General features: G+C 39.3%; 1 protein-coding gene across 3 annotated transcripts in view; it reads right to left on the bottom strand.

The window, feature by feature from the left end:
- Positions 1–25,584, bottom strand: part of LOC114666351 (B2 bradykinin receptor-like) — a 32,002-nt gene that overhangs the window by 1,945 nt on the left and 4,473 nt on the right. Inside the window, exons 2-3 of one of the 3 annotated variants that reach the window (XM_028821174.2) lie at positions 23,109–23,175; positions 715–6,044 (exon numbers count right to left, since the gene is read on the bottom strand). In XM_028821174.2, the coding sequence (XP_028677007.1) occupies positions 4,958–6,044; positions 23,109–23,119 (1,098 nt within the window). In that variant the 5' untranslated portion in view covers positions 23,120–23,175 and the 3' untranslated portion in view covers positions 715–4,957. Of the gene's footprint in view, positions 1–714; positions 6,045–23,108; positions 23,176–25,584 lie in introns of those variants that run through there. The other 2 variants (XM_051919852.1, XM_028821175.2) reach the window with 2 other exon arrangements.

A 25,584-nucleotide genomic window follows, 5' to 3' on the forward strand; every position in this document is an offset into this window, starting at 1 on the left:
TTTACAATCTTCAGTTGAGCACTTGAAAACAACTGAGATACAGCAGATGTCACACCCCTCCACTTGAGGTCTCCCCATTTATAAAGAGTTTCACTCTCTTAAGGGTGCAATTTTTTACATTTTACATTGGTTGGGTATCCAAATTAGTTAGGTTTGTACAGTGATGAATATAACTTCTCTGACTCAGTAACACTCAATGCATCTTTCCATTTATGAGTTATTGTGGGCCTAGATTTATATGAAGATATTTAGAAGCACCTTTACCTCCTCCAGTTAGGTTTGGCAGTACATCTTTCACTGGATCTGATATCTGATCTGATACCTTTCCAACACGTGGACTGGTAATACAATAAAAGGCCATGGAGATCTGGTCACCCTCCATCTTGAGATGTTGTCTTTGGGCAAATAAACACCACATGCCATGTTGTAGGACATTCTATGTCACTCAGTAGATTTGACATAGCCCTGTCCTGCCAACAGTTAACATTTAGAAAGTCTGAGCAAGTGTGGCACAGGAGAGCAGTTCTGTAGTCTTTGATATTACTGTAGTATTTTTATGAATCTGTGGCATCAACTGCATTAAAACACAAGACAATAATGGTGTAGTGGCATTGAGCACTGCCTTTTTTGTGTTACCTTCGTTGTCTTTAAACTATCAGACTTTGCATCTGAGTTGGCATAACATACACATTAAAAAAAACATTAATTCTGAAATGAAGTTAAACAATATACACATTTTATTAATTTTCTTCATTTCTTTGCTGTTACACATTTGTAAAGTGCATCTTTTAATACGTCTACTATGACAATGTGCCTTTTGGCCACCTTTGCTTACCTTCACAAGTCTAAAGTCGAGGTGATAAGTGAAAATTCAATTTTTTTTAAACACTTTACATTCCCAAGGTTATACATAAGTACAAAGAAGCATAAAATACACAAAATTTGCTTTCTTGCTCTAATTCTGCTTTTACGGGTTTCATTAAATAATCATGTGCCTAACTTCTCATTTTAAACAATAGTTCTTCATTACTTTTTTCTTCTACCAAGTTTTACTCAATAGCTTGTTTGTGAGGACAACATTTATGAGCGCAGTTTACTCCTGTACTTCAGAATGTAAAAGTTGCAAAAGCAGATTTGATCTGATGTTGTAACACTGGAGGAATGTCACAGTAAGCACATTTCTTTGATCATATGGATTCTTTGAAATTTTAGAATGAAAGTGTGTAATCGATGTCAGTGGCTCTCAAGTTTGCTACTGGGGGCCCCCTTTGGGTGGAGGATTTTGTTCCAGATAGTTTTACAATCAGCAAGTCTTTTTACCACAATTGATCTCATGGTTTAAGTAGGTGGCATTCTTCCTTCTCTTAAACCTCTGGCACACTACATAACATTCAGAGTGATTTTAAATTTTAGCCTTCATTGAAATAATCTTAGTGAGCTGTGACTAGTAATGGTGTGTGTCCTTCATCACCAATAGTGTGGCAGACCCAATGAGTATGTCAGAGCGCAGTATAACTAGCCATAAGAAAATCAAACAGGTTCGATTTTGTCATAAGTTGTAGAAAGGGGCTTCTCTCTATGCGACAGTTACCAATCAGTCAACTGGAAGTACGATTCCCTCAACTAGAGAAGAGCCCAATCAAATCTACAATTAAAAGAAGAACAGAGAATTGCAATGGTGGCCTAAATAACTGGAGGAAAATGAGTATTCTGTGCCATGCAAACTGGGGAGACACTTGTGGAACTTTGGAGATAGCACTAATGTCTATTCAGTACCTCAGTTTTGCTGTAAGAGGTGAGAGTGGAGAAAGAAAAAAAGATGCTCCATTTTGATTGGCAGCAATGGTGTGTCAACTTTGTGATATGGATCTCTAGAACTGTGCCAAGAAGCCATGATATAGTCATGTAATTCATCTCATGAGAATCACAGTTGTATAAAACGATATCCTCGAGGCAACTGCAGTTGTTAAATGTGACGTGACCTCAGGCTCCAAGCTATATAGTGTGACACCGCCCTTGCTCAGCATTCAATACACAATAAAAAGTACCTTTGAGTTACAATTATATGAACGTCAGAAATAATTAGCATTTTGCCTTAGCAATAAATGCTTAATTCTCTTTTATTGCTTTCCATTTGCTTCACTTTTTTAATTGGAGTTTACTTCCTTAATTTTATTTTAATAATGGTAGGTATTTGATTAGTGGAGTGGTCACCCAGGCAAATAACCCTGAATGCTGAAAGCCTGTAGCCTACTGCAGTGTCAGACCCAGTACCGTGCTCATTAGTAAATAACGACATTAAAAAGTAGAACACTGGGAAAAGTAGAATGAAAATTGAGATAAAGAACGTGAAAATCTTAAAAATACTGAAAAATGCTAAATTATCTCCATGTGACACACATTAATAGAAAACTTCCAAAGCCCAATTTTATAACTTCTAGATTTCCACCAAAACAAAGAAACTCAGAAATAAACACTTGCTAAATTAAAGTAGGAATCCAATTAAAAGCAGAAGTTGAATAGGATGAAAACCTACTGTCGCAGTGAGCCCCCAGGACTGAACTTGAATACCACTGATCTACAGTATATGATGTCATTTTTAACCAAAAGCATATTGGGCTAAGTTGTTCACAAATGTACATTAGAAAAGTGCTATATGAAAGTAACTAATTATTATTATTATTATTATTAGGAGGAGGAGTAGTATTATATATTATTATCATTAGAATATCTGTGTCGTATATGTATGATCTCAGCTTCACCACGGGAGACCAGAACTGTGAAGCTATCTCTACTACTTCATAAATTTGGTGAAGGTCCTCATAAATCAACTTTTAATTTTTGCAAATAACCCAGATATGCTTGCTGCAACAAACCAAATAATACAATTTATTCTTAACACAAGGATAACAGAAGATGAACAAATGCAAGTATATACAGACAAAGGGCAATAATGAACAACCCAAAACCTATATCTGCGCTAGCTTAACTTGTGAATTCTGTTTCCTTAATTCTTATCTAAAGAAGCAAACAGGAAACAGCATTCGTTCCTGACAGGCTTTAAAATGTTCTTGACACAGTTGTGGTCTTTCATCTGATTGGACTGGTAAGTTCTTATCTAGTTATAAAGTGTCTAGAATCTGCACTTTGACAGCAGCATTGATTTGTTCACAGATTGTTTGCTCTTCTGTGTGTGTGTGTGTGTGTGAAATGCTGCTCTGAATTTTCCTGTTGAACATAGCTGCTAGCATAAATCATATATCTGATTGGCAGTTGGTGATCAGTTGACTCCCTTCTTCAGCAGGATCAATGTGCTGTTTTATGTATGGTCTCTCTTGCTTGTACACTTGCTTTTCTTTAGCAAGGTTTGGACTCTTGTATCACCTACATCAAGGTCCTCTTCCAGTCTTATGATACAGCTTTAGTGTGGAATAGAGGGGCTCACTCCAGCCTGGGTTGTGGACACACCCTAGGCAGTAGGGGTCCTGCTGCAGAACAGAAATTAAGGCCAGGTGGAGAGCGATTAGGCAGCAAAGAGCTGCAGCTTATAATGGGGTTATAAAGGAAACTGTGGAGTTTTGCCATTGGTTTCTTGGGTGCATACAAACACAACCTTTTGGTTGATAATTGGTGCAAAGTCTTGTCCATTATGGTTACCAATGGTTGAGTTATGGATCTTTGTTCACTGACTATGTGTTTAAATGGTACATCATGGTGCTATCACTGGATGTCAACTGCCTGCGATTGATCAGTCTTATCAGATAAAACCCAGAAACTGCATTCCAAAAAGGGAGCCCTGTGAGAAGAACTGACACTTTAGTTGAAGTTAACTGTCTGTGAAAGCGGGTCTGGTAGCTACCTCTTAACCAAGAGACTTGTGTGCCAAAGAAAAGCCAAGAGGGTAATCCCCATTTGTCCTACATCTGCCTGGGTTAGCTGTATAAATATCTGAGGCACAGACTTACCACGATGACTAAGAGTTAAAAACAATGCAAATGATTTGAGACTGTTTCTTTTTTCTCACATTTCGCAACACAAATATAAACACTGCAAAGAAACATACACACATCTGAAAGCTTAACATAAACTCACATAATTTTATGGACTGGTTTAAATACCAGTGATGACAGTTCACTTGGAACATCCGTTGTACTGCATCTCGCCTACAAAAACATTTTCTGGAGAAACACAGCAAAGTAAAAGTATTTCCAGCTTTTTATAAATACATTAGGTCTTGTAAAACTAAGCCATAACATATAATAAAAGATTCTCTGACAATTGCAATATCAAATATGAACAAGTAAATGAGAATACATATTAAAAACAAATGACACTGATTATGAATTAATATAATTCTACTGTCATTTACTGCACACTGCTATATAAAATATGAATTAGCTTCAAACAAGAATGATATAGTTCATACTGTAGATATCCAAGCAGAACAGTTTCATTTGATGCCTTTTACAGCTTAGAGGATCCACTTGTCTTTTTGTTCAATAAATTGTCTCTGTGATGCATTACTGCTTAGTGCTACTATCATAAGATTACCTTCATTTTGCCACCCAAGAGCTGTTATTTTCACTTTGACTAACTAATTTTGTTTTTTCATGAGCATGTCCACAAGAAATTTTATTCTGTTCATATTGTTTCTAAAGGAATCAGCCAGTGGAATTCAAATGTTGTTCTCAACTCCAATGTTTCTGGACTGGACATCTCAGATGAATATTATGTCTGGCTACAGATTATGGTTGTGATAGCTTAATCCCAGTTTCTTTTCTCCACCTCTGTCCTTCCTCATCAGTGGCCAGCCAGTCTGCAGCCATCCTTAAGCTCTGTGGCTTCAAGCTAGGAAGAACTTCCACCAGTTATGCCACTTTTGATTGTCCTCTAAGTAAGCCACCCATTCCACACCACCCTAATGTGGTTAGAGAACTTCTTCAAGTTGTGGCACCCCTTATAGAGAGGAGTCCTTATCATAGATTGATAATGTGTTCCCTTGGTTTGTAGAGGACAAGTATGATCTTACTGAGACGTTTGCTTTGTCCCACCGGTTACGTAGTTGTTGAAATAACCCCATGGCTTTCTTTCGAAAACCTTTGCCGACAATTACGTACAAAATTGGATTCACGCAGCTGTTGGTATAAGCAAGATAAGCCAGGCATTGACTTAAGAATTCATTCAGGTCCTTCAAGGCACATCCTCCGACAATTTCTGCTACAAGCAAGGTATCGATAAATGTCGCAACATGAAATGGAATCCAGCAAATAAAAAACACTAATAGAACAGCTAGGATCAAGTGAGTTGCCTTTTTCTCCGTTTTAACTCTAAAATTTTGCATTGAATTGTTCCTTAGCACTTTAATGATCTCGTAGGTACAGTATAAGATGCAAAGAAAAGGGATGAGGAATCCGACAATCGTTAGCACGTTGTTGTTAAGAAGATGCTGCCAAGTGTGGGTATAGTTTAGGTAGCAGAAGGAGACATTATGTGCAGGGAAATGTTCCACCTTTTTAAGAAGCTTAGGAATACTCATTATGAGTCCAAACACCCAGATAACTGCACAAGTCACTTTGGCCAATGAAGTGCTTCTGCTTCTTCCCTCTGATAGAGCTTTCACTAAGGCTAAATAGCGGTCAATACTTACGGCGACTAAGAAATAGATGCTGCAATACATATTCATGGATGTGCCAGCCCCAATAATCTTGCAGAGGAGGTCTCCAAATGTCCACGCGAGATCATTTGCCACATTCACAGCCCAGAATGGCAAGCAACTCACCATCACCAGATCAGCAGTAGCAAGATTTGCAAGGTAGATTTCGGCAATAGTGCATTTTTTTTTGTGAAGGCAGAAGACACAAAGTACAAAAGCATTCCCCACAAAACCTAAGATACAAACAATGGAGATATAGATGGGCCCGATCATCCGTATCCATTCCCACATTGTAGCAGAGAAAAAGCATGAAGTTGAATCTGTGTTGTTGATCCAAGTTTTAGCCAAGCTTGTGGAATTTGATGTCACCATCTTGGAAGTCATTAGAAAGCTGTTAAAAAATAGCATCTAGTGTCAGGGACTTTTTTTTTTTCAAAAAAAAAATGTAAACCATATAAAGAACAATTCAAAGAACTGAAATCAGAAACATGCTCTATGGTATTCATTAAAATTTATGAGATTCTACCAGGTGTTGCCATTAGGCCAAAAATCCATTGAGTCCTCTTTACACAGAAGGGTATCTAAACTGAAAAATTCATGCCTTGTCAAGAATGACCAAATAAAAATAATCATTCAGACAGAAACAGTTTGATCAAACAAGGCATAACGAATTTATGCTCCCTTCCTGGTTGAAAACTGTATATTCCCAAGTTCTTAAATTAATTCCAACATTAAAATATCTTAAAATATCTTAACATTGTTAAGAAAATTCCATGAAAGTCATAAACGAAATTATGAGTATGCATTAATTATTGGCTATTAATACTTTAAACATCTTGAAATTTTTAAATCAGAAAGTCAGCAATAGAAAATGCAGTTTGCACTGTGAATCAGAACACTGACAGGTTTTATGATATGCCCTTAGGGTCTACTGCAGTGCTCCAGAGCACTAATAACAGAAAAAAGTTTAATTATCAATAGTTGTTCTTCTTGCTTAGTTTTAAACATAATAGTCAGCCTAGTTCCTCATTGTCAGTTATGGCCGTGAGTGAAAGAATGAGGCTCCTGTGCACAGTTAGTGTGCTCACTCTCCAAGACAGAGTGAGGGATTCGGGATTATGGAGTAGATCAGTTGGTTCTTCAGATCAACACAATCAATGGATGCCCCACTTGCCAGATCCCATGGCCATTGTACCAAGCAAGGCCCACTAGAATCACATATCAAGAACATGCTGGAGGGATTATATTTCTAAACTGGATTGGGAATTTCAACAAATACCACTGGAGGAGATGGAAAATGTGCTGCAAGTGTCACCACAAAAAGGCAAATGAGAAGTGGTTTTTAAATTGAAGGAAAAGTTTTTGAAGTCAAAGTTATGTTTTCAGTTGTTGCATACATTTATTTGCCACTGCAACTTGTTTTGTTAAGTGAAGTACTATTTATAACTTTTAACAAAATTATTTACGTGCAGACTTAGGAGGTAAGGAAACAAATCATTAACATTCAGGAGGCGGCTGAACCTGACAGTGTACCTGGACAGGTACTGTGAGACTGTGTGAACAAACCTGCAAAGGTATTCATGAATATCCTTAACCTGCCTCTGTCTCATTCCAAGGTCCCCACATGCTTGAAGTCTACCATCATAATACCAGTTCCTAAGCACCCAGTTATTGGTAGTGTAAGTGATTATAAGACCAGTAGCTCTCACACACATAATAATAAAATTTTTTGAGAGGCTGGTCTTACAGTAAATGACTCATCTCACCCATTCTACATCAACCACCAGTATGCTTAGAGCTAAAAACCTACAGATGATGCCACTGCTATGGTCCTTCATTCTGTACTAGCTCACCTTCAAAATCTTGGAACTAATGTCCGGATGCTATTTATTGGTTATAGCTCTGCTTTTAACATCAAATTGGTTACTAAACCTCTGGACCTGTGGATTAGCTAGTTCACTAGCTTCTGGACCTATGACTTCCTATCATCAGATTAGGTCCTCACCCATCATCCACTCTCCCAGTTAATATTGGAGTTCTACATTGTTGTGTGCTGAGCCCTTTCCTGTACTCTCTCTACATCCAGGACTGTGTTTTGACATCATTGCTAAGTTCAAAAATGTCATGACATTACTCGAGCTGTTTCCAGACAGCAATGACTTGGTCTACAAAGAAGAGGTGCAGTACTTGACACATTTGGGCTTGGTTAAAAACATGTAATGTACTACCAAAGAACTCATAATTGATTTAAGGAGGTGCATTAACAACTTGGGACCACGTGCCATAAATGGGGAGAAATTAGAAAAAGCCTCCACCTTTAAATTTTTGGCTGACAATTATTCTACATCACTGATCAAGAAGGCACAGCAATGGCTTTGTTTTCCTAGAATATAAAAGAAATGTAATTTGTCTGAACAGCAGCTGATGTCCTTCTACTAATGTTCCATAGATCAGCATTTCCCAACCTGTCGGCTGTAGTTCTCTAATGGGCTGTGGCGGCATTGCAGATGGATTGCGGCCAAAACCTAAATAACCTCCCCAACCCCTGCTCTGACGAATGTACTTGAATCACCAAGGAGGAAAAGCATTGATGATTGTGCTTAATTCATTTAAAGCTCTGACGCTATGGCGATCACACAGAAAAAACATTTTGACGATTGTGCTTGATCCTGGTCTGGTGGCTCGGGCTAAATTCACAGTGAGTCGTGAACACACTGGCATGTGAAAAATTGGATTGTCAAACTCTGCTATAGAGAGAGTGTCCTTACTTACTCTCTGATGATGTGGTACTCCAATTCCTCCATGTCAGACAAAAAAGCCCTCCAAAAGGTCATAAACACTGCAGAAAAGATCACTGGAACTCTGCTACCACTCCCATTGTCTCCACAGGCCTAGTAATGTCACCAATGATTCAACACCCCGGGTACCATCTGTTCATCCTGTTGCCCTCTGGCAGGCATTGCAGGACCCTGTATGCCAGAATCTCTTAATCTTAAAGCAAGTTTTTATAGTAGAGCTTTAATTGAACTAAACTCAGTACAAATTATGTAGGATTCATCAGGAAGCCCTCACTTTTGTCACAATTATTCTGATGTGCTTTATATTTTATTGTTTTTATATGAACTATTTTTATACACATAGTGCAGGATATGTTTTTGTTTATATTCTACGCTTATCTCCATGCACTTTATACTTCTCATTTTCATGCTGTTATTATTAAATTACATTATACTGAGACCTGCATACACAGTGCAATTACAATAAAAGCCATTCTTTTCTATTCTAATTATCCCTAATTGTGCATTAGAAAAAATCAAAAACACTAAAGTCTTAAATATGAACATTTTGTAGCTCAGAATGTTGCTGTACATTAATTCTAATTTTGAGAATGCATACATATCAAAGAGTGCATATCATATTTTTATGCAACAACATGTAATTTTATAAGACTTCACCAATTTTAAAGCTGTTCAGCGTTCCTGTTCAACTCATTCCTTATCTCCGTTCAGTATATGACAACCTTTAACCTACATGCTCACGGCTACTGGTAGCTAGCGTCACGTACAGTATGCCGGTGTTGTAATCACACTTTGATAGCAAACTCTAAAAATTCCATTTGTTTATTTTAATTTAATATAATTCAGGTATGCTCTTTTCTTAACCATTTTAGTTGTGCTACACAGCTGTAGCCAAGAGTTTTACTTCCAACTTATTCAGATAATTTAAACCCATAGAGCTTCTAATTGGCTCCATAAAATTCCATATGCGAGATTTGAGTAAAGAGAAAGACAGTGTCAAGACCTTGAGATAAAATATAATTATTTACCCTTTTTTTAGTTATAAACATACCATGTAATGAGGAAGGCATGCTTTTGGAAACTGAAATGTTAGTTACTTCTAAGTGGACTTATTTGGCAAGTTTTAAGCTTTTATTTCACATTTCTTCCCGGTTCCCCATTGGCTGCCATTTTAGGCTATAAGAGTTGATGCTTTTCAAATTTTACAAATACAGCTTAACAAGACAAGTTTCCAGGGCAAAAAATGTTGTATTTCCTGGTTGTGAAAAAAATAATTTCAATTTTAAAAAGTACCAAACTTCTACTTTAACTGCCAGGTCCTTTAAGTGTGCTCTGTGGTGGACTGGCATTCAATACCTGCAGGATAGACCCCTGCTCACAAACCATAGACTGGATGTGTTGGGTGCTACGATGGTGATTGAATGGAATATATACGTATGTTTAATGGGAAATCTCGAAATGTCTGCTGCTTCATCACTGACATGATCAGCATTATGGCCGGACTGAAAGTGAATGATGGACTGAAAGTGAATGATGAAAGCGGCAGTGCTGAACACATTAAGAGGAGTGTGTGTGACCACAAGCTGGGTGAAAGGGTGCACTGTCAAAAGCACTTTGGATTCTAGTATAGGTTGACCACCTTTGAATTGTTTGCCCAGTTTTTGTCCCTTTTTATTTGTTTGTTTTTATTCCAGATTATTTTAAGGTGACCATTTAATGTTCATAAGGATAATTATTCTGGGCTGAAAGTAAGGGAAATGGTCCTGGTTAGGTTGGCTGGTAATTCCAAACTTAGCCCTGTATGAATGTGAGGGGGATCTCCCATGGAGTTGCCTCCTGTTTGGCATCCCCCCTGCATTTGACTAAGCACGTACTGTATCTTATGTTATAAATACACTATAAAGTTACTGCTGTTCCTGAACAGTGGCATCGTTTTGTTAGCACTGTCATTTATTTATCTCATACCTTTTGCCCCAGTTGACTTACAGACCACAAGTGCCTGACAGAACTGTTGTAATCTTCCTACAAAATGAAGACCGGCAGATTAACTGACCTTTTCAGGGACAAACAGTGAGTAAACCACAGGGACCGACACAACAACTTGTGGCTTACAGCTCAACAGCTTAGCCATTAGGACACACCTCACTGTTTAAAGGAGAACAACCACAAGACTGCTTATTAAAACAATGTATACACCACAGTATACTTTTCTAACATGCTTAGTTGTAGTCTAGAGACTAAGGCAGCCACAATGGAGATGCATACCAGTCTCTTACTGTGTAATTCTGAGCAGGATATGCAAACTACTTGAGCCTCAAGTGTCAAATATCATCAACAAAGCATGTAAACATTTCATAATCTGTCACATCTAATCAAACTTCTTTGAAAAGAGAGGAATTGTGGGTTGGGAGAGCCCTATCCATGGATACAATCATTGGGACGTTCTCAAAAAGCTGAGCCGAAACTGTTTATTTCACAATAAAAAACTAAATGATTGTCATGCTCTTTTTGTGATCATAGGTACTCCTTGGCTAAGTGGGACCACCTGTTTAAATTTTGTGGAACACCAGGCAGACCACAGCACAAAAATCACTCCAACCTTCATGGCATTTTACTGTGGGCGTGAATGGCTTTGTGGTGTGAATTCCAACACAGATGGACTGATGTTCTGAGTGGGATGGAGTGGAATAACTTGCCCGGCTGGGAGGCCGTAATGGATTGATCAAGTGTACAGAGGTGCAGCTCAGCCAAGATGGTTCCCAGCTCTTGTCCCAGTTGGACAGAAAGTATAATGGATGCACTGTGAGAGGCTGTGTTTCAGAGACGGATCTTCCCTGATTGTGAGAGGTGGCAGTGCTTCTCTGGCATGATCCCATTTTGGACATAGCAGGGATACATGGGACTTGGAATTCAAAACAGCAGCCATGCTGGGGTCCTTGGGTTCTGCTACCAGGAGAAGAACTCTCAGTTTAGTGGAACTTCCACCTGGCTGGGAAGTGATTCCGATGTGCAGTGCTGTGCACCGGAAGTACTCTCAGATCTGGAAAAAAATGGTGCCGTTTGCCTTGTTTGGGGAGTTAGAGTCAGGAGGTAGGGAACAAGGCTTGCACCAGGAGTATGGAATTGCAAATTGGAATTGCTACTAGTTGAAGAAAGAACCTGGATAAGGTAGTTTGTATAAAAAATTATACATTATTTTGATCCCCTAACTTTGACAGTGCACTTGTGTCTGGAGTCTTGAGCTCTCAGCGCCCCCTTTTGGTCATAGTGAAAATAAAGGAACTAATATTGCATACCCCTGAACAACACCGCTATACAAATTCTGTATTCTACAGCCCGATGGCTACTTGGGCTCCAAGGGGACTAACAAGTAAAGCAGATGACTGCAGAGCTACTTCTGGTGTCGGTCCAGAAAATGTGAGGAATCGGAATGGCACTGTTTATCTGCTTAAGTGGACAGAGTCCAAATGTTTTAATTAATAGCAAAGGGCATGAGCTACAACTGAAGGGATTAACTCCCAAAACCAGTTACTTTTTTTTTTTTGGTTAAAGTGAGTACTGTACCGTACCATTAGTAGACACAAAGCAGTTTTAATAATTTTGTAGAAAAGTTGCTCTTTTTCATTATCTATAATTCAGATTAGGAACGCTAAAATACATTTTAAAAAACTCTCTTCTCCTAGTGTATTTAAATACAGTTAACATCCTTTCGGATCTAATCCCTTTTATTCCAAAGTTGTTAATTTTAGGTAACTAATGAAAAGAAAAGGAACACATCACGTTTTATCCCATATCTCAGCATTGTGTGCAAAGACTGCATAGGGAAAGCAAACACAGGCATTCATGTGGGCTATTTATCAAGTGAAAAAATATTATTATCCCTTAAAAGGCGCATGAACAAAATTTTATTGCTGAACAATTAATAATTATTCACAATATATAATATCCATCCATTTCCACTGAATCATGTACAGAGTCGAGTGGAAGCAGGAAATCACCCCTGGTAGTAATTTAGCCAGCCGTCCACATCTTTAACCCACTTTTTCTGTGGCAGGGGTTTGTGGTGGTGCTGCCACTGGGCACCTCTGGGCATGGCTTGGCATCTTCACCCACGCATAACACACACTCATGCCTACAAGGGCTACAGATTTGTTTAATTTTCTGCAGCCACCTATTTCAATTTCAGAGACAGCAGAGGCTAGCAGCATGAGACAAAGTGCAGAAAGTAAAACTGGTCAAGATGTCCCTCCATTACTATTTCTTTCACTCTCATCTACTTGGACATTATACTCATTCATTCATTTTATGAAGCTAAACTCCAGTTCAATGTAACGGGGACTGCAGCCTATTCATACATTCAAGACTACATGAACACATTGGAAATTCTACACCAGTAGCAACCAGGTCCCCAAAGCTGTGGGTCACCAGTACTAACCGCTGCATTTCCATGCTTTTCTGTTTAACAATAATGTAAAATTGATTTAATCAGATGATTAACAAATAATTATGTTGTTTGCATCTATACATTAAAGTGAAACTAAGTATCTAGTCATCCATCCACTTAATCCAGTTCAGGATCACCTACGGTCATTTCAACATTCTCAGACCCAATGTATAACCTATCCCAGCAGCACTTGGTGCAAGGCACTTATCAACCCTTGTCAGTACATCATTGGTGCCAATTAATCACATACACATGCAGGGCCAATTCAGAGTCATCCTTTAACCTCACCTGAAAGTGTTTGGGGATGCAGAGAAACACGAGGAACTGGAAGAATAATCATAAATTACGAGGAAAACATGCAAAGACCGCAAAGAGACTGGCTGGGCATGGGATTCAAACTCAGTCCAGGGCAGATCTATCATCAGGGTATGTAATCAGGTGCTCAAGACGATGAGGGGCCTTAATACCAAGATCCCCTCCCTTGCTCATTGAAATGATAGAAATGATCAAGAGGACTCCCCCCAGGCAGGGCAGACTGACCAGCATCACAGGCCCCTGGGCAAAGAAGTGCACTGAGGGCGCTGTTTTGATAGCAAAACAGAAACATACATAGGTATGAGAAACATTGTGGGCCTATATGCTGCAGGGGACCCCAGCCAGTGCCCATTGTGCCCATATGTTAAGACAGCCCTGCACCCTGGGGGCGAGGAAGTGATCAAGTCTCACTCCAAAAACAAAACAGAGAAATAAAGTCCTGCACTAAATGAGCCGGTGCCTGTGCACTGCATTGTTAAAAGTATGATCAGCTTTCTGACTCTCGAACTGAGGACACTAAGACACTCTTAACCGTTGTGCCACCCCATTATGGGAGACAATCAAAATTTTAAAAAATGTAATTTTTAGAAAAAGTTTACGTTACAGGTGACTACTTTTTGTACACCTATATTACAGAAGTTTAATGTAGTAGTCCCTGTTTCAGTCATAAAGTATACACATAACTGACTAATATTTAAAGTAGATTTGACAGAATTGTACGTGGGAAATATTTGTTTCATGTCTGCATGGATTTTTCCTCTGACATGCTAAACGCAAGAAGGGTGGATAAACCGGTGACACTAAATGGGCACAGTGTGTATGTGGGGGCCTGAGATGGCATTATCTCCAGGGATGGTCCTCTATCTTGTCCCCCATGCAGCTGAGATGGGCTTTGACACTTGAGACCTTGTATGGCATTAAGTGCATTAAATAATGGATGGATGGATGGATGGATGGATGGATGGATGGATGGAGAAAATCTTTTTGTGCTTGTTTATGTGTATCTTTATAGGCCAGCAGTCACAGTATGAATGGGTTTTCAACTGTTAGGTGCTACATGCCACTTTGTCCCATCCATCCATTCTGTGAACCTTAAGAAATGAAGCCTAGGCTGGAGCCATCTGTGACCAGGATGTCAGTGTATCAGAGCACACTCTCACACTCAGTTACATTACGGCAAGTCATAATCACTAGTGCCTTTAGATTGTGAGAAAAAAGCAGAGTAGTTAGAGAAAGGCCTCGTGACCACTAAAAGAACAGGTAATCTCGCAACAGACACATCGACTGGGAATAGCCTTCAGTATGTACTAAACATTGTCATCTTGTACTGGCTTGCAATTTATTTACATTTTTTCTAGCGATTGCATCAGTGAGTCACTCTGTGGAGGAGTTCGTGCTCAGGAGTGCCTGAACTATTGACATGAGCGGAGTAAAAGGAGAGAAAGAGCTTAAGACATCAAAGAAGCAGAACTCCACTTGAGTCTAGGAGCCGTCCTCTTTCTGATTTCATTATGGACCTCGGGGAAACAGTTAGTGAAAAAGCAGCAGAGAGAGAAAACGTGGAGTGTTGCCAAATGATAAGCAAAACAGACTATAAAACTGAAAGAATGTGTCTCAAGATTCATGTAATGTTGGCAGGTTAGAGAGCTGAAGAAATGACCTCTAGTGATAAGAAGAATAAGAAAGGTATTGCATATCAGGAAGTATCCGGTAAAACTTAAAGTCATTTCAACATTTCTGAAAACTTTATGCTCGCAGTTCCAGGGACCTGGGTTCAGTTCTCTAACATTTCTTCATGTGTCTGTAGCCCATTTCTCCACCTACTCCCACTTCCTCCCAGAGTCGATCAATTGATTAGTGACTTGGTGTGAGGGGGCTCATGAGTGTGCTCAGGTCTAATTCTCGCCTTACACCCACTTTTGTCCAAATAGTCACAAATCTGATAAATGGATGGGTGGATAAAAGACCCCACCTACACTCTGAGAAACATCTGTGCCTGTTCGTTTACTGCTGGCTTGCCTCTTGTGTGTGTCTTCACATATTCTCCCCTAAAGGGCCTCCGCTCTACATTTACCACATGTCAAAAGCGTGAAGGGGACTGGAAAAACTAAATTAGCCTGGAGTGTGTCAGCTCTCCTTCAATGTGCCTGCTGTATGCATTGATGCCACATCTATGAGGTTTTTCGTGTCCTTCAGTTACCCTTTATAAACTCGTACACACCCTGAAATTAAATGGACACAGGCCGAAGCTTCTTTGTTTTATAGATACACTGCAAAATGAACTGAAACTGGCATCATGCACTGTCAATTCTTAAAACTCCCAATCAGAAAAGAAAAACAGCTAAAAAATCTCATGAAATGTAACATCTGACATCTAAAAGTACGTCTGATGGATTACCAGTTTTCACTGTGTCTGAAAACTAAGCCTATGTATGCTGGGAGCATTGGGAACAAGAGAGGAACCAACCCTGGATGAGACTGTAGTTCATCACATTACACATTTACTCACACTGGTCTGATTTGGAGTGTCCACCTAATATGACATTCACAGTTTTACTGGTAAAAAAATCGCACTTTGACACAGGGAGAACATGCGGTTTACACACAGAGGGTAGTGAAGTTATGATCCAGGAGCTGTATGCAGCTGCGATAACCCCTGTGCTACTAGTTTCATACAGGAGCAGACTGGCTGCATTAATATTTCTAAAGTTTTAATTATCTGTTGCATGTTTTAAACATAAATTGTAAAAACCACAGCACTTTAGTACTGTATGGAAAATTTGACACCGACTCTTGTGCCAAATGATCAAAGTGCAACATGGATAAATGGATGACATTAATCAAACAGACAATGTCCTAGCATCAGGACACATAACTCTTCTGTTCACACTTCACTGCTGCCAAATGGGGGATTAATAATTGAGCTCATTGAATTCACTTTATATTGGCATAACGGACACTTTATTCACAAAGCTGAAAGGTGGCACACAAACTACAATATGTCAGGCTCTGGGGTCGCAAGATAGGTTGAGCAACCTATAAACATGCAATGGTGCAGTGAACACATGAGACTACAGAGGTAGTCACCTCTGGCCGGTTTGATGATTAGTAGTGGTGGAGGTTCCTCAATGGAGGTACCAAACACAGAAGCAATAGCATAAAGGTGCCCTGGGGGGGGATCAGGTCCTTTGGTGTGACCTAAAAATGTCTGGTTTGTTCTGTTAGTCTGTGGTTTTAATTGTGAAGATGACAACAGACTTAACAAGATAAACAGGATGGTCATGTACATTCTGAGCACTAGCATGGCCGGTCTCGAGGTACGAGCAGAGAGAAGGATGCTGATGGCTATCATGAACAATGACTCACAGCCTTAGGAGGACAACCTGTGGTGCACCTTAAGCAGCCAGCTGATTCTACCACCTTCCTCCAGGGAGCACTACTGGAGCCCTGTTTAACAGCAGCCATTAGATGTTACAACATATCCTCTGGCAAGGCGACGTCTTTTTGGTATTGTAATTTGTTTAATAAGGTGATGGGCATGTCTATCTATCTATCTATCTATCTATCTATCTATCTATCTATCTATCTATCTATCTATCTATCTATCTATCTATCTATCTATCTATCTATCTATCTATCTATCTATCTATCTATCTATCTATCTATCTATCTATCTATCTATCTATCTATCTATCTATCTATCTATCTATCTATCTATCATTCACTTTTTACATTTTCAGTGTATACGTCTAGTTTTTATATGTCAGCTACTATAACATTGCAGCTTCCCTTTCAGATTAATGTACTGTATATCTAATATAGTCATTTCATTACTATCTGAGTTTTGATTACAAATGTCAATAGCTTTCAGTCACCCTGCATGAGTGGTCCCCAAGTTACAATAATGGAGCAAACACCCTGACATCTGCACCATCTGACATGTGCCAAAGCCCACAGTAACTAGACTGGGAATGGGAGGATATGCGGTTTTATATTGTAGCTGCCGGTCACGTATCATGGCCTATTAAACCCCAAATCTGTCAGTGTGACCCTGATAAAGTCATTTTGATTTTTTTTCCGTTGTGCCATTTACTATCAAACCTATTCAGCCCAGTTCTGGGTCGCCAAGACATAGGCCTTTTCTTGCAGCATAAGGCAGGAAACAACCCAAACAAGACACAACTCTGTGATTAAAAGGTAAAAAATATATGTGAAAAACTGTGCTGAGCTAGGAGTGGCTCACTATAGAAAAGACGCTACATAAAATAAAAGTTGTTTGTTTGATACTGTACCAGTCCCAAGCATGAATGACGGTGTCACTTCTTTCCAACCAGTGTGCTACTTCATCTTCCAACATGGAATGGAGAGCTTTTGCTAATTTTTCATTGTCTATGCCAGGAATTCCCAAGTTCAGTCCCGAGGTACCACTGTGGCTGAGGGTTTTTATTCTAACCAGTTTCACAAATAAAAGGTTCAGACTTACCTCTTAATGACCTAATTATTCAAAAAGTCATTTTGTTGTCTTATTTTGCATTCAGAAATATGTGCTAGCATATTTACTTATAAACAGAATTCAGAAATGTGCATTTTTTCCATATCTTTAAATGTTAACTTTCTTTTACCATATGTTTTAATCCACTATTTCCTGTGAAGTGTACTTCCCTAATTGTGTATCCAGATATGGACATTAGTGATACGCGGTGCAGACAAGGGTGCAAATGACATTAAATATTAAAGGGGAGCAGCTATTTCACTATAACATTCACATGAGAGCTAATTAAGAAGAAAAGGGTTAAATGACCAGAATATAAAAAAAAATCTTAAAAAGCAAGAAAAGATCAATAAATAATGTCTCACACACACAAATGCTTTCTACAAAACTGAGCAAATCCATTCTTTAGTTTCTGGATTGACTCCAAAAATCACAGAACCTTGAAAATAACAGCTTGTTTAATAAAGGCAGGAGTCCAGATAAGAACAGAAGGTGGTGGGGATGAAGACCTGTAGTTAAGGTGGTCCACAGGACTGAACTTGAGCAAAATGGATAACTGCTGGTTTCTTTTGTCATTTGCATCTTATTGCTAATAAGGAGCAATTAAAAACTGAGAATGCAGCTGTTTAAGACTTAAATAAGCAAAAAGGGTTCAAAATCTTAATGAGGGAGACAACCTAGAATGAAGCAGAAGTGTTTCTAGAGCAATAAGTGCTTCTTATTAAGCAATTGGGTTGGAACAAAAACCTGCAGCCACTGCGGCCCTCCAGGAATGAGTTTGCCCACCCCTGGTCTAAACTAAATTTGAATTGCATTAAAAACTTTCATGAGGTAATGTTCAGTGGACCTCTGACCTGTCTTTTATGTTTGGAGGCTTTTTATGTTGTTTTTTCCATTATCATCATTTTAACTCTGCATGAGACGAATTGGGTTAGATTTACTCAAGGAAAGCAGTCCTATTAGCAGCAGGCGCTGTCAATGGTACAGAACTCTAATGAGCTCCTTCTGGGCAAACATCTTAAAAGCAGAAGAGGACATGCAAGAAAAGTAAAGTTCTCGATAAACCACTAACGTGGAAGTGCAGTGGGCAGGATACCTGCTGATAAGAAGGCTCATGTAATTGCAGAGTAGTTTCGTAATCTCATGCTTTCAGTGTGGTTTTGTTTCAGACAAAATGGTCAGGCACAGCCCAGGGTGTATCTTTGAAAAGGAACAAGTGAAATATATTGCATACATCCTCCAACCCCTTTACTCCACAACCCTGCATGGTATACTAATGCATTGTAGGGGCCCGGCTGCATTCCTCAACACTGGGAGCGTGGGACAGACTAGTGTACACGGACAAGGACTCTTCCAGACACAGGAACAATGTTATGAACTCCACAGACATGATGGCTTTGCAATCAGGGCACAGGATCTAAAAGTCCATAGTGCCATCCAAATGTAAGACATTGCTGATTGTATTTCAAATGATCCTATTTAAGGATTTTCATATTGTAAATAAACTAAGCGGGGATTGAAAAAAGTGAAACAGTTTCCATACTTTATTTGTCAATTAATTTATTATTTGAATATTATTCAAAAGTCAAACTGCCATCATTAATGAATAATGGATTATAGTTGCTACAAATCTTTTAGAGTGACATTTTCGTTTCGCCATTAGGAGCAACTCTGGAACAGGCAACATACTGTATAGCTGATCACGTGAAAAGCACTGTTCTTTGAGGTAAACTCCACTAACCTTAAGTGATTGTCCTTGTGCTTTATTTATGGACATTGCAAATGCAAGACATACTGTAAATTAAAGTCGTTTGAATTCAAAAGGGAGTTCATTGGAATTCTTAGGTATACATGAAATGAAAACATCATCTTCCTTTCCAATTCCAGTTAGAACAGTAGCCTCAATTACAAATGGATGACATAACAGTGTTGCCACATTTCTCACAACCTTGATATATAATTTTTGTTCGAATTACATTAGAATTTACTCTTTAAGGGTTTTCTTAATTTTTCAAATCATGTTCACAGTCCAAAGACATGCAGGTTAGGTGCATTGGCGATTCTAAATTGTCCCTAGTGTGTGCTTGGTGTGTATTTGCCCTGCGGTGGGCTGGTGCCCTGACCGGGGTTTGTTTCCTGCCTTGCGCCCTGTGTTGGCTGGGATTGGCTCCAGCAGACCCCCTGTGACCCTGTAGTTAGGATATAGCGGGTTGGATAATGGATGGATGTGCACGCATTTAATTTGTTTTTATTAATCACAGAAACTATATCTTTTGGATATTTACTCTTCCTTTCACTTGGTTACTGAGTTGTGACAAAAATTGGGAGAGACAAACTTTCTTGCTTATTTATTAGATGGTGCAGTGTTTAACACTGGTGCCTCGTGCCACTGACAGACTAGGAACAATTTCCAAACTGGCCCCTGTCCTAGTCAAGTTTTTACTTTCTTCCTGTGTCCCTGTGGGCTCACCAGCAGATCCTCTGATGATCCTCCCAACTACATTTAAATTAGGCTGAGATCTCTAATTTGAACCCCCTGTGGATTTGACAGCTGCAACAGAGCTACCACGCAAGAGGAAAAGATGAAGGCCTAAAAGAAGGTTTATGGATGTGGATGTGTGAAAGAGGATATGCAGGTGGTGGGTGTGACAGAGCAAGATGCAGAGGACAGAATGATATGGAAAAAGATGATCCGCTGTGGCAAACCCCAACAGGAGCAGCCAAAAGAAGAAGAAGAAGTAGACTGGTTGCATGTACTGCTGCCAGGACAGCCTCAATTTCCTCATGATTCCAAATCGTATTAAGTGAGCTCTGAACTATTGTTTCTTTCCAAATCCTTGGAGAGTGTGTGTCTATGTGGTGCTATGACCTTGTTCAGCACAGAACTGTGAAGCTTTGTTAGGCTATTTTGAGTAATGGACACATATTACTTACTCTTACAGTGTTGCCAAAAGTAGGAAACTAAACACACATTTGGCATTGTACTGCACCCCTCCTTAATGTAATAGGACTTAGAAATAACAGATTCTGAAAGTCCCGACAGCTCTCTTTTCATACGTTTTATGAATAACTAAGAAACTAAATTCATACAGACATCCAGGCACATCATAAAGCATCTCCTCAAAAAAAAAAATCTAATGGTTTCTATTCAAACCATGGAGTCAACATTTATAAAACTCACAGTCCATCTTCATTTCAGCTCATGTCTTGTGCACCAACCCTACTGATGGCCGTGCCACCTATATTATGGGCTTCTCATTGATGTGACATGCGGCTGAAGTTCTTAACCCAGCTAGTGCCTAACCAGAAGTGGCACCCTACTTGACTCGATTTGACTCGTCTTGTCTGATCTGAGCCCTGCGGTTCTCTCTTAGACAAGGCTCTTGCTAGTAGTCAGCCATCACTTTACATTCCTGCTCTACTCTCTGTTCCACAGTTCATGTCTGATGGGTCCAAAGGCTTTAGACTGGCTGCTGCACCTCTGGTTTGCATGCTTCACCATTCTTTTGCCTCTTTAAATTCACAATAAAAAAGAGGAGGCTTTGAAATGAATTGCAATGGAATAATTAGGCTTCATGTACTGCATACAGTATGCCTAAAAGACTGTAGCTATGCTGTAGTGCAGAAGTGTAAAATATTACAGAATTTGTCTTAAAAAATGCAGGCTAAAGATATTGTATTCTACAGAAACATCTGGAGAATCAGAAAACAGTTAAACAGATGATAATAATAATGTAAAACCACCCTTATATTTTTGAAATGTATCTCTTTTTTAACTTCATTAAACTCCACAAACACCCCATAGAGAGCAGTGCTTGGGTTATCCTTCATGAAAAATGTCTGAGTTGTGTGACTGTGAGAGGTTCACATTCCTATCTTCTTAACCTTTCACCCCAGTCTCAATATATGCATATTACTGCAATATGTTCCTTTTTTGCCAATTAAGGGTTAAACCCCCTCTTGTATTTTTCACCCACTGCCTAGAAGAATGTTTGCATTTACACATATGGTAAGAATTACTTTACCCACTTCTACTATTTTTTTCCTTTAAAATGACACAACTATTTGGTTTTTTATCCATTGGCTAAGAAGAATTTTGCCTTCGGAATGATTCAACTTACGTATTGTGGCAAGCAGCTGGGGGTGGCACCCAGCCGGGATGCCGGAAGGACTGGAGGAGGGCTTACGCCTCCTCCAGACCATGAGGGGGCGACCGCCCTGGTGGTTTTGGGGACCATGGGAACAAAGCTTACAAGCTCAACCCTATATGGGCCTGTGGTCACTGCCAGGGGGCACCCCGATGCCTGGGGAGCCCTGGTCCTCAGCACTTCTGCCACACCCGGAGGTGCTGGGGGGAAGAAGACTAGGGACACCTGGAGTGCTTCCGGGTGCACAGCCAGTACTTCCGCCACACTGGGGAGTACCGGCGGAAGCTAATCGGGAGGCACCTGGAGCACTGGTATGTATAAAAGGGGCCGCCTCCCTCCATTCGGCGGCTGGAGTCATTAGGAAGAAGACGAAGTCTTGGTGGAGAGGAGTGGAGGCGGCGAAGAGAGGCATCATTGTGTACAGAGGCCTGGACTTTGGGGAAGTACTGGGGTTGTGTGCTGTTCACTGTAAACAATATGTTCAATAAACATGTGTTGGGTTTTGTACCTACGATGTCCGCCTGTCTGTGTCCGGGCCAAGTTCCACAGTATATCAGCAGGGAGATATGATTCAAACCAAGCCAAGAAATAGCATAAACATAAGACTTGTACAAAGATTCCTTACTCTCTAAAAATCAAGGATACATCTTGCACAAATATTAGGATGTTTTTCTGTACACAGAGAACCCTAGGCACATGGAATTGAGCTACCAGGTAGTGTGGTAGACAGAAGGACTTTAGAGACTTTCAAAACTAAACTTCATGTTATTCTGGAAGACTTAAGTGGATTGGACTGGAGAACTTTGTTGGGCTGAATGGCCTCCTCTAGATTGTTCTAATGTTCTAATATCTGCGTATGAAGATTTGTTTTTTCAAACTTATCTCCAGCATGTTTCTGATCTACCTGTAAAATTATGATGGACAAAATGTCACCTTGTAAGAGCCACAGTCACAAGGAAGAACTGGAAAATGATGATAGAGGAGCAGCAGCAGCGAAGCCATTTTTTAAATGTGTATTACAGACAATAACTATGTATAATGTTAATGTTTACCCCCCCGGGTGGAATTGAAGAGTTGCATAGTTTGGGGGAGGAACGATCTTCTCAGTCTGTCAGTGGAGCAGGACAGTGATTCAGCATTTCTCTCCCTGACTTTTCTTCTTTCTCAAGTAAGTTAAACAAGTTTCCTTCAGAAATACATTTAAAATCTAAATCATTCAAGGAACACAAATTACTAAATAAAGATCTCTGAGACATACCTTGAAGTCATGTTAGGTAAAGTTGATGGTTTGGGAGTCCACCTATAAGGACATCGTTGTTTTGTCCCTATGGAACAAATTCACAATTAGTCTTTGCTTTTCTATACTGATGTCCCTAACCATTTCTACACCACTAGTTCAAATTTATTAGCCCAAGTCCACAGACATGTCATCTGCCATACTCTCTTTGTAGAAAGATTCCTTACTCTCTAAAAATTAAGGGAAAATCTGTGACCCTCTTTGTCACAGGGTCTCTGAACATGACTCCCCAATGCAGATTAAGTCTGATTATCTTTTATATGTACAGTAACGCTTTGCATGGAACCTTCAGTTGCATGCTATTATGATTATTGTCACAGTTCAATTTTTACACATTTTTCTCTATTTATTTCGTTCTATTGTGCATTTATAGGTTTTCTGGGTCATAAAATGCAATGAGTTTTTCCGAAAGCATGGTTTTCAATTACAAAAATTTTACATCATTTTTCTGGTGCCATCTTGTTTTTTTATGTGCTGCCATTTTGTGTGTCCTATTGTTAGTATACACTCCTGTCTGCCATGACGTCACTGACATTAAAAGGTCACCTGCAAAGACCTTTCTTCATCTGAATTTGCGGATAAATCCAGAGATCCCAGCATGGTTGTTTGTGCTCATTTTTGCTTTTTGGATAGGTTTTGACGATAAATAGGATGGGTCCTCTATAAAACTCTTTTTTTCTAGTTTTCTTGACAGTTCATCTTCCAGTCACCTCCATTATTCTCCAGTTTTCTCCTTTTTGGCAAACTATAATACCTGCTGGTATACTTATGCAAGACTATGACTGATGGGCAGGTGTCAGCAAGCATGTAAATAAAAAGTCATATAGATATTAGAAGCCATTTGTGTTCTGTCAGTTAACTGGCAGATAAACATTTGAGCAAAAAACAAGAGATGCATGTGAAAAACAAAAGAAAATAAAAAAGAAAATGAAGGAAAGTGAATCCGGAGCCCAATATGACAGACAATATTTGTGGTCAAGTGAACAAGAGGGTCAAAACAAAAACAACACATAAGAAAAAAGCACAAATATAAAGTTTGAATATTTCAATGATGTGGTTCTGCAGATCAGATAAGAATTACCATTAATTGATGACCTTTTATCCTATTGCTTCAATTAAGTATGGGCCCCGACCTCAGAGGCCACGTCCCTCACAACACTGGAACCAGACCTAATGACAGAAAAAATATTGGTGGCATTGAGGACCCAAAGTCATACCAAATCATGACAGTTTGCTGTATCACTCAGCCATTTAAGTCAAAGTTAGGAAAGGAAAGTCCAAACAAGAAGGACCAGGACCTATCTTCAAAAGAGAAGTTGGTTCAGTGGTCTTATTGAAGAGCCCGCAAGGGCTTGCTTCACTCACAAATCTCTACACTGTCGTCACAAGAAGCTGCCTACTCAGCTGCACAAAAGAAACAAAACACACTATGTTACTTTTTGTTGCATTCTGTGCAAACCTTTCATTATTTACTTTCATTTATTTTCATGTATTCTGCCATTGTTTTTTTTTTTTTGTTGTTTATGTAAGGGGCGAGGCAATGTTATCTATAGTAGCCAGCCCACTTGCCAACAGGTGACTCACTACAAGTGACGCCTGTTATTATTTAAGATAATGTCACGCAGGTCACGTTTTGTTCATGTTTGTATCCTAGTGGTTGGTTAAATTAAAAAAATCTTCTGAATTACTTTTTGATTCCTTTTATGGATAGGAACAATTTACTTCTAGTTTGGTTAAAATATTTTCTATAAACGTTATTATGACTTTGAGTTTCACTTCACATTTTGGTTTTGCTTCCTAGCTTATTAGATTTCCCTGTAATGAATATTTGCCGGTTTATCTGTCAATTGTTTTAGACAATTGTCTTGGCCCCTTCTTTCCTGACCACAGCTACAATTAGCCATTTCCGCAGCTTATTTATATCTAGGTGCTAACAAAATGCACAGCAGCATCAGAAAGATAGATGAATTGTGCTCGAAATAAGAAAAATTAAAAAATAAATTAGGCAAACCACTACAAAATAATCAGAAATGTAAATGACTCAAGCTTTCTAAAGATAATTGCAAAGGCAGAAACTTTGCATTCCCAAAACTCCTTCTGTAGAAAAATCTTGAACCGAGAAATACATGAGTCAGATAAAATTAAAAAAAATAAAATAAAACAACTTCAGAACAGCTGTCGAACCCGACATCAAGTCCCCTCAAGGCCGCTTATGTTTATTTTGCATGGAAATGACGGCAAGAGTTCACACAACGACAGGCATATCTTTAAATGTGCACTTGCACTTTTATACGACGACGAGGGCAGTTGTGGACCTGTTGTGACAAGTTTGTTCAGTGGTGTGATCACTGTTTTTACAGGATTTGGCTGAAGATTTTAGGAGTTCACCACCTCCCTCCCTCTCTCTCTCTCTCAACAATAATAAAAGAGCAGAATG

This window comes from Erpetoichthys calabaricus, chromosome 16 (assembly GCF_900747795.2).
Source record: "Erpetoichthys calabaricus chromosome 16, fErpCal1.3, whole genome shotgun sequence".
NCBI lineage: Eukaryota > Metazoa > Chordata > Cladistia > Polypteriformes > Polypteridae > Erpetoichthys > Erpetoichthys calabaricus.